The sequence below is a fragment of the Rhinolophus hipposideros genome (assembly GCF_964194185.1).
Source record: "Rhinolophus hipposideros genome assembly, chromosome: 13".
In the NCBI taxonomy this organism is placed as follows: domain Eukaryota; kingdom Metazoa; phylum Chordata; class Mammalia; order Chiroptera; family Rhinolophidae; genus Rhinolophus; species Rhinolophus hipposideros.
This window is the reverse complement of record NC_138059.1, coordinates 59,143,291-59,157,637: the sequence shown is the minus strand read 5'-3', so window position 1 is coordinate 59,157,637 and position 14,347 is coordinate 59,143,291. Positions and strand designations below refer to the sequence as shown.

Genomic DNA, 14,347 nt, shown 5'->3' with positions numbered 1-14,347 from the left:
TTAGAAATTCATGACTCCTTCAAAAGTAATGACATGCTTCAAAATGAGACATGAAGCAGTATTATCTCTCCAATTCTGTTTCTTGCTCAAAAAGTCCTTATTTCCACCCGAAATTATCTATTACATTGAAGGAATGTACCACTCAGTAATTAATTGCTCTTTCTCCTTCTAAGATTACAAACTTTCTGGACAGGAACTTTTTCAAGTGATGAGAAAGACATTTAATTGTTTGAGTATTAAAGCTGAACTCTTGAAGGGAGACGAGACCTCATTTTTGACACAGTGAAAAAGGAAATAAAAATAAACAAAAGAGAAAATAATAACCACCACTGCTTTGTGTCTATCCTAATGGATTGTGAAGTGTAAGACTTTGCCACAGATTATCACCTGTTTGGTAGTTACACATCTGAGAACTGACTTTGTGGGTACAAAATGAAAGGAAATATTTACTATCAATAAAGGAGGGAAAGACATTCTACTAGGCAATAATTGGCACAATTCCCTACCTCAACTGTCATTTTTATGTAATAGAAACCAAAAGCTCCAATTCTGTAACTCATTATTATAAAAGATAATTTAGGCTTTAAAATTTGCAGGTTTCTCAAGGTAAAATGTAATCTGCATTAATTAAAATACTTCTGCTTATAATTATGCCTATGGTGGATTCAGGAGAACAAAAACTACCATGAAACAAATACTGCGAAGATAATTAAACAAAAATAAAGGCTTGGTAGGCTCAGATTGCTTCAATTATGTAGCTAAATATGCACATTCATGTTTATGTTTGTTGACTTAGAGTTTCTTCTTCATGGATTGTTATAGCTCCCTAATATGGTATTGTTCCATAATCAAGCATATCCTCAAATCTCACCTATTCCCTGAAGCTTTTCTGAAATTGATAACATTTTCGTATTGTTCTCCTCATGTCTACCCAGGGCTTTTAAAAACAAATTTATTAAATTTATTAGGGTGTCATTGGTTAATAAAATTATAGGTTTCAAGTGTACAATTCTCTAGTACATCATCTATCTACTGCATTGTGTGTTTACCATCCAGAGTCAGTTCTGCTTCCATCACCATATATTTGACCTCCTTTTCCCTCTTCTATACCCTCTCCCCCATTATCCTCTGGTAACCACTAAACTGTTGTCTGTGTCCATGGGTTATGTTTGTTTGTTTTAATTATTTGTTGCTTTCAGGTTTATATACCACATATGAGTTCCCACAAAATCATATGGTTCTCGACTTTTTCTGTCTGACTTATTTAGCTTAGCATAATCCTCTCAAGATCCATCCATGTTGTCGCAAATGGCAGTGTTAGTGGAACAGTGGTTAGCATAGCTGCCTGCTGGGGGCTTTAACCTGCACCTCCTACATTCCCACATTAGTTTGTGGGTTCACCAGAGTTCTGCCTTTGATCTTGTCCTTTTGTTTACCTGGGTATACTTTTTACCTCTCCGTAAAGTGTACTTCAATGAGCAGCACCAACCCTTAGTCCGAAATTGTCATGCTCAGCTCTGCCTGGGTGTCCTGTAGAGCTTCAAAGTGAACATATCTGACACTGTACTCATTATGTCTGCCCTCCCCAAACCTGCGCTCCGTTCTATATATTCAGCCACGTTCCGTATCCTCAGCCGTGGCTAACGATATTACTATCAACCAAGTCATTCTTCTTCCTTCCTCTTCTCCCACTCCGCTTCCAAATCTTAATTACATTCGTTTCAGACTAAGCACTTTGTTCCATTCCCAATGTCACCATGTAATTCTGGCTCTGATCATCTTTTGTCTGGATCATTTCAGAAGCTTCCTCTTTTGGAAGTTCCTGTTGCCAGATCATTTCCTCTTTATTCCACACTCCATATTACTATCTGAGATGCCTACAAAAATTTTCAAAATGCATTTCAAACCTGCACTGTTTTTCGTTTTTTTGTTTTGTTTTGTTTTGTTTTGTTTTGCCGAAGGGTTAAATACAAATTTGTAGGTGAGGAAAAAGTTGTTGGTTAGGAAATGTTCTTAGCCATATGGCTGCTTTCTGTCAGCTTTATCCCCCCATCCACCCACATTGGTTCCTAGCCTACGCATGGCTCCAGCCAATATTTCCTTAACATAAGCTTTTTTATTTTTTTTCTCCCTTAATTCTGTTCCCCCTGACTGGAGTGACTTTTCTTTTCTTTCTTCATCTAGCAGCTTTAAAAAATAAAAATTTGTTTACTGAGACTATTTGAAGCTTATTATATAAATTACTTTTTATTTTGTGTAAGCTTTTGCGTGGAAAGTTTAAAAACCCTATCAGCTTATTTTGAGTCAAAAGTGTGGACTTACAATTTCCAAGCTGATAAAAATCATTTATAAGTCCAATAGTTATGGAGACAGAAATATTTCCCCTGGTATTTTTCTCTGAAAAAAAGTTCTGTATTCATCCAATCCACAGAGGAAACACAAAGAACTCCAATGAATTATTTTGCTCCTTGATGCCATGGCTGGTACCTAATCAGAATACAGAAGATGATGACCCAGAAGAAGAAAATATTACTACTGTAACTGAAAAATTAATCAATGCTCTCTATGCTTCAGAATAAATTAAAATAAAGATTAGTTGTTAAATGTTCTGAAGCTGTTATGCTGTGATTAAGAAATGTTTTACTTTTTATTATGGAAATTATCAAACATAGAATTAGCACAGGGAAAATAGTGTAAATGAATTCCTTCCTATTTAGCCATAAACGCACTTTAAAAATTGGTCACTTTTTGTCAATCATGTGTCATCTATCAACCACAATTTTGTCTTTCTGGAGTACTTTAAGGCAAATCTGAGTCATTATTGCATTTTATTTGTGAATAACTGAGTTTGTAACTCTGACGTAAAGAATGATTTTAAACTTCATAACAATATCATTATATTACTTAACAAAATTATCAATAATTCCTTAGCTACCATTATTACACATTATATATTTATCCCTATCAATGTATTATTCAATCATTATTAACAATTTTTTACTATCCTATCTAATCTGTTTTAAAATTTCTTTGATTATCCCATAAACGTCCTTTTACAGTTGTTTTATTACAGTGTGTTTTACATATTACATTTGGTTGGTATGTTTCTTAAGTATTTTTGTAACTTATAACAATTCACCCAAGTCCTTTTATGTTCATGTCACCTATTCATTGTGATGGTGAAACAAGGCCATTTATCCCCATACATTTTTCAACATTCTGAAAATTTCTACTTTTCTTTTATGACTGAGCTCCTATGTTCACTCTGGGATGCTGTCACTGACGCCCAAAGACAGATTTTTCCCACCTCTGTGTTCTTGCAGCATTTAGTTCATGAAATCATCAGGTCATTTTATAGTTGTTTACATTTCTTTCTGTTCCAACAGATTAGACGACCCTTGAAGACAAGAACACCATTTTACTCATTTTTGTATTCCCAGGGCTTAAATTCATACATGACACATAAATGGTACTCCATACGTTTTTGCTAAGCGAATGAATAAATGAACAAATAAGATGGAAGACAGGTCATACCTGGAAAGAGTAGTTGGCATAAGAATAGGATCAAAAGGAAAGGAGATAAAGTAATATTCAATTAATGCTTTCTATTTTTTTTATAGAGTGTATCATTTGTTTCTCCCCCAAACTACTTAATTCTTGCATGAGGAGGATGAATACATTGAATAAATTTAACTGTTAAAAATGTAAAGTTTTACATATATATGGATATATATATATATATATATATATATATATATATATATATATATATTGTGTTTCCCTGAAAATAAGACCTAGCCAGATAATCAATCTTTTGGAGCAAAAATTAATATAAGACCTGATCTAGTTTACTATAATATAAGGCTGGGTCTTATATAATATAATATAAGAATGGGTCTTATATTAATTTTTGACCCAGTCTTATAATAATATAATACGCGGTCTTATTTTACAATAAGACCAGGTATAATATAATATAATATAATATACCCAGTATCATATTAATTTTCACTCCAAAAGATGCATTAGAGCTGATTGTCTGGCTAGATCTTATTTTGGGGGAAACATGGCATATATATATATATATATATATATATATATATATATATATATATATAAACATATATGTTAAAAATTACAGGTAGTCAAAGGCATGTGGATTAGAAAAGAAGAAATAAAACTGTCCCCATTTGCAGATCACATAATTGTCTACATAAAAAAAATCCCAAAGAATATATCCCCCACACAAAACCAAAACAAAATATCTCCTCCTTTAACTCATAAGGGAGGAGCAAGTTCATAGATACTATGTACAAAAATGAATCACATTTTTATATACTAATAACGAACATGTGGAAACCAAAATCTGAAAGCACAATATATTTATAATCACTCCAAAGAAAATGAAATACTTAGGTGTAAACTCAACAAAACATGCACAGTGATCTGTATGCATCACATTACAAGATGCTGAGGAAAGAACTCAAAGAAACTCTAAAGAAGCAAAGAGACATACCATGTTCATACACACATGCCACTGGACAACTCAACAAAATAAAGCTATCATTTCTCCCCAAATTGACCTACAGATCAATGTGATTCCTAACAAGATCTTAGAAATGATTCTGCAGATGGACAAGCTTATTCTAAAATTTATACAGAAATAGACAGGCCCTAGAATAGGTAAAAATAATCCCGAGAAAGAAGAAGTGGGAAGAATCACGCTACCCAGGTTTAAGTCCTCTTACATAGCTACAGTAATGAGGACTGTGTGGCATTGGTGGAAAGACAGACATACAGCAGTGGGAAATAATCCAGAATCTAGAAATAGACTCACACACATATACCCAACTTATTTTTGGCAAAGGTGCAAAAGCAACTCAATGGAGGAAGATAGCCTTTGTACAAATGGTGCTAGAGCTATTGGACCTCCATAGGCAAAAAAATAAACCTTTACCTAAATCTCACACTTTATCAACAATTAACTCAACATGGATCACGAACTTTCACATAAAATGTAAAACTACATAACTTTTAGGAAAAAGCACAGAAAAGCGTCTTTGGAGTCTACAGCTAGGCAGATTTCTTAGACTTGACATCAAATGTATGATCCATAAAAGGAAAAATTGATAAATTGGACCTCATGAACATTAAAAACTTTGCTCTGTGATAGAGCCTGTTAAGAGGATGAAAATGTAAGTTACAGATTGGGAGAAAATATTTGTAAGCCACATATTCAATAAAGAAGCAGTACTAGAATACATAAAGAACTGTCTAAATTCAATAGCAAAAAAGCAAACAATTCAGTTAAAAAAATGGACAAAAAACAAGAATACACATTTTACTGAAAAGGGTATATGGATGGCCAATATGCACACAAAACATTGTTCAATGCCATTAGTCATGAGGGACATGCAAATCAAAACCACAGTGAGATTTCACTGCATTAAACTTTTTATTTTACGATAAGTGTAGATTTACCGATAAGAATGGTTAGAAACAAAATAGTGACAACACCAAATGCTGGAAAGGATGAAGAGAAATTAGATCATGCATACAATGCTGGTGGGAATGTACAATGGTACAGTAACTCTGCAAACTGTTGAGTAGTTTCATTTAAAACTATATATGCAACTACCACACAACCCAGCATTACACTCTGGAGCTTTTGTCCTAGAGAAATGAAAACATATGTTTGTACAAAAGCCTGTACGTAAATGTTTATAACAGTTTCTTTTGTAATAGTGCCCCAAAAAACTATAAACAACCCAGATGTCCTCCCACAGGCAAATGGTTAGACAAATTGTGGTATATCCTTATCAAGGAATACTACTAGTACAGCAATAGAAATAAATAATTGATATATGCAACCACTGGCTGAATTTACAGGGAATTATGCTTAATTTACAGGGAATTACAGTGAAAAAATGCCAGTCCCAAACCTTTATATACTGTAGGAAGCATTTGTATAACATTTTTGAAATAACAACACCACAGAAATGGAGAACAAGTTAGTGATTGCCAGAGATCAGAGATTGGCTGGGGGAGAGGGGTAGGATAGGGGAAAGTGGGTGTGGGTCATAAAAGAGCAATAGAAGGGTTCCTTGTGGTGATGGAATCATTCTGTATCTTGACTGTAACAATGTCAATATCCTGGTTGTGATTCTTTAATATTGTTTTGCAAGATAAAGTTACCATTGGGGGGAATTGGTAAAGGTATACAGGCTCTCTCTTTATGATTTTTTTGCAATTGTAAATCTACACTTATCGTAAATTAAAAGGTTAATGAAAAAAAGTTAAAAACAAAACAAAACAACCTAAGGGTAATCATTAATGAAAGAAAATATATGTGCAATGAAAGAAAATATATGTGCGAGCAGGAAATACTACATACATCTGTAAATTTATCAATTTCACAGAAGTCAGGAAAAGAGAAAAAAGAAAGCAAAAATAAATACCTAGCTACATATATATATACCTACCTACCTACATGCATACTCACAAACAATAGTGAATAAAAACATAAAATAAAAAAATCAAAGTTTGTCCAATAAACAGAAATGTACTCAGCTCCCATATTAAAGGACAGACATCTCCTTCACATTTCACATTTTATAACCGAGAAAACTGAAGTGCATGGGCCTAAATGACTTGTGGGTGTACTCAGATAAATTGGATCGACTGAAACCCAGTCTCCCTAATTCCCATGCTCGCATGCTGTAAATAAAAAGAAAGAAAGAAAGAAAGAAAACTTTTCCTCCAGAAATGACTTACTCCACCAGATATATCCCATTAGGCTTGCTGGCATGCCTTGTGATAGCTTCAAACCATAAAAGAAGTGAAATGTGCCTGAAAACAGAATTACATTTTTTCTCCAGAGTAAAGGCTCTTCAGTATTTCAAAGGTCATTTATTTTTCAATTTTACCATTTTTCAATTTCTCAACATGTGGCTGAGGGAACCCACTCTGAATCTAAAACTCATGAACGTGATTACTCCAGCAAGCAGCTGAGTCCCCAACTTTCAGCCTTCGCAAGCAGAGTCATCCCCCAACCCTCAGGGGCATGTCGGTGGTGGCTGATCCTTGAGCTGAGGGGGTTGACTTCCATCTTTGACCCCTGAGGAAGACAACATCATAAATTATGTGATCATTAAATGAGAGGGACCAAGGGACCTGTATCTTCATTAGTACTTACAGGAATATTTCTTATTATTGTACTTCACAGATATTTCATCTTTTATGAATGGAAAGTTTGTGGTAACTCTGCATCGAACAAGTCTATCACCACTATTTTCCCAACAGCATTTCCTCACTTTGTGTCTCTGTGTCACATTTTGGTAATTCTTGCACTATTTCAAACCTTTTCATTATTATTATATTTGTCATGGTGCTCTGTGATCAGTGATCTTTGAGAAATTGTTCGTGGAAGGAAGAGTGAATCAATGCAGCAAACTTCATTGTTGTCTTATTCTAAGAAATTGCCATGGCAACCCCAACCTTCAGCAACCATCGTCTGACCATCAGCAGCCATCAACATGGAGGAAAGACCCTTCACAAGCAAAAAGATTACAGCTCATTGAAGGCGTATGTGATAGTTAGCATTTCTTTGCAATAAAGTATTTTTAATTTAAGGTAAGTACATTGTGTTTTTAGAAATAATCTTATTGCACACTTAATAGACTACAGTGTAGTGTAAACATAACTTTCATACCATGTTTCCCCCAAAATAAGACCTAGCCGGACAATCAGCTCTAATGAGTCTTTTGGAGCAAAAATTAATATAACACCTGGTATTATATTGTATTATATTATATTTATTATATTATATTACATTACATTACATTATATTATATTATATACGGTCTTACAGCAAAATAAGACAGGGTCTTATATTAAGTTTTGCTCCAAAAGATGCATTAGAGCTGATTGTCTGGCTAGGTCTTATTTTCGGAGAAACATGGTATGTACTGGGAAACTAAAAAATTCATGTGACTCACTTTATTGCTATATGCTCTTTACTGTGTGGTCTGGAACCATACCAGCAGTATCTCCAATGTATGCCTGTATTCTATTTTCTTTCACTGTCCTAAAAATAAGAAAAGGGATAAAAATAAATATTATCAGTTCTAGAGGCAACTAGATTGTTTTGAAATCAAAAGACCTAGGTTTGCATCTCATGAATGCCATTTCTTAGCTGTGTGATCAAGAGAAAATTATTTGGCCACTGCAGGCTTCAGTTTCTTCATCTGTAAAATGTGGAACTATTAAAATTTCCTAAGATTGAGACTCAATGAGGTGAGAATGCCTCTGGCTTTCAATAGGCACTTAATACAATTAAAAAAATGAATATGAACTATTTTGAAAAGACTTAAATGTAGCAGTAGTGGAACTATTTAATTGCTATGAAATTTTTTCCCCATGAAAATCTCAAGTGAAGTGCTTTTCTTCACATGTACATATTTCTAAGAATGCTTACCCAATGAGTGTGCTTGATAACGTCTGACAGTTTTAATAGAGGCCAGAACATGATGTGCTGAGGAAAAGGGCTGTTGACCTAAAACAACTGTCGAACCAAACTACTACTACAGAATAAAACTGAAATAAAGACATTCAGGCCAACAAAGGCAATTGCTGTTCATGAGTTCTGGGAAAGAACTATTAGGTTGGTGCAAAAGTAATTGTGGTTTTAAAGGTTAAAAATAATTGCAAAAACTGCAATTACTTTTGCACCAACTTAATACTAAAGCATCTAAGAACAGGGTAATTGAGCCTAACAAATTGAGTGCTACGCAAGAAGCAATAGTGACCAAAGTAAATGATAAGCAAGTGAAAACATCCATCTAATCAGGTGCTCTAAAAATACTAGTTAGTAAGTTATGGTTATTATAAATAAGGTGGACCTAAAATACTGGACAAAATTATATGGAAAATGGGAGAGAGATGGTTGGAAGTAAAGTGCAAAAGACTTTATGTCCTTATTGTGTTCAGAAGGAAGATACAAATATAAATTAAGTTTAGATTTAAAAAATAAAGTACATGTGTAAAATTAAAAAAGGTAACTACTGGAATGCCAGAAATACATACATAATTTCTTAATTAGCAGAAGGGAAATGAGTATTGAATTTTATTATGTAATCTTGGGTCTATTCCTAAAACAATTTCCCATAAACTGAACCGAAAATCATGGTGTCGATCAAAAGGCATGCAGTTCTGGGCCTTCCAAGGAATTTTCTCCATCATCAATTCACTACAGGGAATTTCAGGAAAGCTGTCCTATCTCTTTCAAAAGTTCCCAGACCAATATCTTGCTTATTTCTAATTGTGTATGTTAGACCAAGCACAAGTTGCCCTGGGGACTACTGCCTGGCCTCTGAAGGATGGAGGGAATGGTGCAGAATGGAGCATGGGTGACAAGCATAATGGTACGTTGATTGTGCTGTCCACTCATACCTAGAACTTTCTTCCCATCACATATTATACTTTTAGTATTTTGTACTTATATTTTGTTAAACTTTTTTTTACAATGAAAGACAGACTTTCATTTCATTAATTTGTATGCATACATACGCCCTTGTGAGCACATATAGTTTATAGATTTTTATATCATATATTTAAAATTAACAGAAAATAATATAACAGATATCCTTGTACTAAGATAGAATAAATGTCAACATTTTGCCATTTTTGGTTTTAGGTATTCTTAAATAAAACTTGATTGATATCACTGAACTCCCTTGCATTCCACATTCTCCATCCTTTCTCAGAGGTAGCCATTCTCCTAACGTTGAAGAATATCCTTCCCCTCACATTCTTATCTAATTAATGGATATGGAATTACTCACAACATAAAGAATACAGATTTTTAAAACTTCTTGGTTTGCGTCTTCTACCTACCATGCTTTTTCTTCACTTCCCATCGTCTCCTTTCCTACTGCTATGTACAAATCATAATCCAGTTATGTGTAGAGTACAGCCAATTTAACTCTAGATAGGAACAATGCCCCAAACAGACTGTCATTCTCTTGGGCCTACTGGTTCCCCGGTGTTGCTTTCCTCCTCTTTATCACATCATATCTCCTAAGTTCCCACATCCCTCCATCTCCAGTCCCCACGCCAATTTAAACTTGAAGAAAGCAACATTTCACCAGCCCTAATTCTGACTTTGAAGCAGTTCTGCTAACTGGGCCTTCATGTCCTACTGGATCTCCAACCTCCTCTGGCAGCTGCCTTGGTCTTCTTCTTGAGTCCCCATCTAGTTACCTGCCTGGTACCCTAGGCCGGAGGTCCTGCCTATCTCTTCCAAGGCATTAGAGTCCAGTTCTGGCATCCCAGCTGGCGGTTGGGCTGCTGCCTCTGGTAGATATGTTTTCTTGATATCTCCTTTCAACATTTTTAGGACTCTTCCTAGTTCCAAATTCTTAAGTGCTTTGTGCATTAGCTTTCTAGGGCTGCTGTAACAAAGTACCATGAACTAATGGCTGAAACAACGGAAAGTTATTGTCTCACAGTTCTGGAGGCTGGCAGCCTGAGATCAAGGTGTCTGCAGGGCCATGCCCCTCTGAAGGCACTAGGGAAGGATCTAGTCCAGGTCTCTCTCTTACCTTCGGATATGTCCTTGGCTTGTGGCGGCATAACTGTTCTTCACATGACGTTCTTCCTGTGTATAGGTCTGTTTCCAAATTTTCCCTTTGTTTTACAACACCAGTCACAGACTATAAGGGGCCCACATTACTCTAGTTTTACCTCACTTTCACTACTTAAACCTGCGTGGCCCTATTTACAAGTGAGGTCACATTCTGGAGGGACGGGGGGTTAGGATTTAGACAAGTTTTAGAGGACACAGTGCAACTCATAGCACCATGGTTCCTTGAACTAGTTGGGACACTGTTACTCATTTTTAAAGTTTTCCATTTATTTCTTTATTTATTCATTGTGGTACTTGTTGAATTCAAGCTGGTACCTGATGAATGCTCACCACATGTCGGACACTCTGCCATGCATTAGAAGAAACACGGCAGTGACAGTGACGGGACTATCTGTTGGGAGACACAGGTGAATCACAAAAGAGCAGTCACTGGGACCTTTCAAGTTTAAAAAGGATGACCCATTTTTCCCAAGACTGTTTTAACTGGTCACATTCTGCCATATTTTGACTGAACCATTTGTCTAACTTACATGTCTACAAATTTCCTCAAAATGCCTGTGGTGAAATTTACCTTTGGCTAAGGAGTCTATCATACTGATTTCACCATTTGTTATTTGTAAATTGTATTCTCCTGAACTTTGGGTAGACAAGAGGGCTCCTTCATGTAAATTTTTGGCCCTGGAATATCCATTTTGGATGCTATTATTCGGCTCTAAAAGTGATTTTTGATCAAGAAAGAGCTGTGAGAAAAAGAGTTTTAGGTCTCCTGAGGAAGGATCCTTCTCTGAAAGAAAACATTTTGCCTCTTCCAGAACATAAATTAAAGAGCGAGTCAAATTAGAAATACAGAATAAAACAATAGGTAGAAGATACTTTCATCCAACTCCTGTTATACTACAGTGGAGCTTTCATTTTCTATACAAATTGCATTGGCCAGTACTCTATTCTCCCTTTTAACAATGACAAGTGACCTTACGAGATAAACTCTTCCCTTGCTGGGAGGGCCAGCTCATCAGGGTAAAGTCACAGTGAAAATGCTAATGGATTGCTTTCAGAATGACAGCCCCTCCAGAGCTATGCCTGTCCATTCTTGTTAGGTTCCATGCACATATGCGTGCGTACATATAAAATAAGAACTAGGTTTTGTTTTAAAATTAGTTTCAGGTGCATAAGACAAAGGAATACTTAGACATTTATCATTTGTATCCCTCACACTGTGTGTACACCCCTCCCCCCATCCACTATCCCTCTGACATCGCACAGAGCCATTACAATTCCACTGTCTCTACTCCTAATGCTGTACTCTGCTTCTTGTAAGTATATACATACATATATATATACATATATATGTAAAATTACAGTTGGCATTCGTTATTGTACAGCTTCAGGTGTACAGTGCAGTGATCAGGCATCTACATCATCCCTGAGGCGGTCTCCCAAATGGGACACGTGTCCATTGGTTATCCTACAAAACCTTTACAACATTATTGATTACATTCCCCAAATTAATTTTCAAAACCCCGTGGCCATCTTGTGGTTACTGACTGTTTTCTAATCCCCTCACCTTCCCCGTTATCCCCTCTAGCAACCCTCAGTTTTTCCTCTTTGTCTCCAAAACTGTTTCTGATTAGTTCATTCACTTATTCTTTTCTTTAGATTCTGCATATAAGTGAGATCAGATGGTATTTATGTTTCTCTGTCTGTCTTATTTCACTTAACATAATGTTCTCTAGGTCCATCCATGTTGTTGCAAATGGTAAGATTTCTTTCTTCTTTACGGCTGCGTAATACTCCATTATATAAATGTACCACCGTTTCTTAATCCAGTCATCTACTGGTGGGGGCATTTCGGTTGTTTTCTTGTCTTGGCTATTGTGTATAGTGCTGCAATAAACATAGGAGGAGTGCATAAAGTTTTTTGAATTAGAGTTTTGGATTTCTCTGGATAGATACCTAGGAGTGGAATTGCTGGATCATAAGGTAGTTCCATTATTAGATTTTTGAGATACCTCCGTACTATTTTCCATAGTGGCTGCACCAATCTGCAATCCCACCAACAGTGCACAAGCGTTCCCTTTTCTCCACATCTGTGCCAGCACTTGTTGTTTGTTGATTTATTAATGATAGCCATTTTGACTGGGGTGAGGTGGTATCTCATTGTGGTTTTCATTTGCATTTCTCTGATGGTTAGTGAGGTTGAGCATTTTTTCATATGTCTGTTTGCCATCTGTATGTCCTCTTTAGAAAAATGTCTCTTCATGTCCTCTGTCCATTTTTTAATTGGGTTGTTTGTTGTTTTGGAGTTGAGTTGAGTGAGTTTTTAATAAATTTGTGATATTAACCCCTTATCAGATATGTCATTGGCAAATGTCTTTTCCGATTCAGTAGGATCCCTTTTTGTTTTATTGATGGTTTCCTTTGCTGTGAAAAAACTTTCTAGTTTGGTGTAATCCCACATGTTTGTTTTTTCTCTTACTTCCCTTGCGCGAGGGGATATATCAGTAAAAATCTTATTCTGGGTAATGCCTGTGAAGTTTCTTCCCATATTTTCTTCTAGGAATTTTATGTTTCAGATCTTACATTTAAGTCTTTAAGCCATTTTGAATTTATTTGTGTATATGGTGTAAGGAGGTGGTCCAGCTTCATTTTTTTGCATGTGTCTGTCCAGATTTCCCAGCACCATTTATTGAATAGACTGTCTTTACCTCACCGTACATTCTTGCTTCCATTGTCATAGACTAAATGGCCATATAGCATGGATTTATTTCTGGACTCTATTCTGTTCCATTGATCTATGTGTCTGTTTTTATGCCAGTGTCATGCTGTTTTGATTACTGTGGCCTGTAGTATAATTTGATGTCAGATATTGCTATACTTCCCACTTTGTTCTTATTTCTCAAGATTGCTGAGGCTATCCGGGGTCTTTTATGGTTCCATATAAATTTTAGGATTATATGTTCTATTTCTGTGAAAAACGTCATTGGTAGTTTGATGGGAATTGTGTTGAATATGTATATTGCCTTAGGCAGTATGTACATTTTAACCATATTAATTCTTCCTATCCATGAACACATGGTATGTGTTTCCATCTATTTGTATCTTCTTTCATTTCTTTCTTCAGTGTCTAAAATAAGAACTAGTTTTCTCTCATGGTAAAAGTTATGCTTCCTTTACACTAAATTAAATCACACAGTGCTCAGTGACCTGAACACACCTATTTCTCAGTACAGTAAAGATAGGCAGGGACCGGGGTCCCTGGCTTAATCGATTCTTTGCGATTTAAGTGGTAAGTGACAGTATTCTCTGCAAATCCAGATCTCTGGATACACTTAGGCATCACTGGCCAATGTGGGAGGAATTCAGGTTGGCTTCCTGCTGTTTAGAAGTGCTGAGCACCATGTGTGTATTTGCACAGAATAATCATCTAGTCAATCGAGCAGGTTTGTCCACTCTGCAGTGACTGGAGGCAGTATCTGTCATCCACTGCTGACTTTAAAATCACCAGTAACATCTGACTTGGTGAGCCTCACACTAAAGGTAAAGAATTAAAGACTTGTTGCCCAAACCAATGCACTTTTTGAAATGCTTTTTGAAAAAGGCAGGGGGAGGGGGTTCTTTGTTGAGATCTGGACAAGTGGTGGATTTACGCGTATAAGGAATCATAAATTTCAGGGTTAGGGTAATTTTATACACACACATACA

At 35.8% G+C, this 14,347-nt stretch overlaps 1 protein-coding gene across 4 annotated transcripts in view; it reads right to left on the bottom strand.

The window, feature by feature from the left end:
* The window catches only part of NKAIN3 (sodium/potassium transporting ATPase interacting 3), a 547,012-nt gene that overhangs the window by 109,990 nt on the left and 422,675 nt on the right, over positions 1-14,347 (bottom strand). The window contains exon 5 of one of the 4 annotated variants that reach the window (XM_081070862.1): positions 1,955-3,397. The exons of 2 other annotated variants lie outside the window; for them this stretch is intronic. In XM_081070862.1, the coding sequence (XP_080926988.1) occupies positions 3,353-3,397 (45 nt within the window). In that variant the 3' untranslated portion in view covers positions 1,955-3,352. Of the gene's footprint in view, positions 1-1,954; positions 3,398-6,878; positions 7,118-14,347 lie in introns of those variants that run through there. One more of the 4 variants, XM_081070860.1, reaches the window with a different exon arrangement.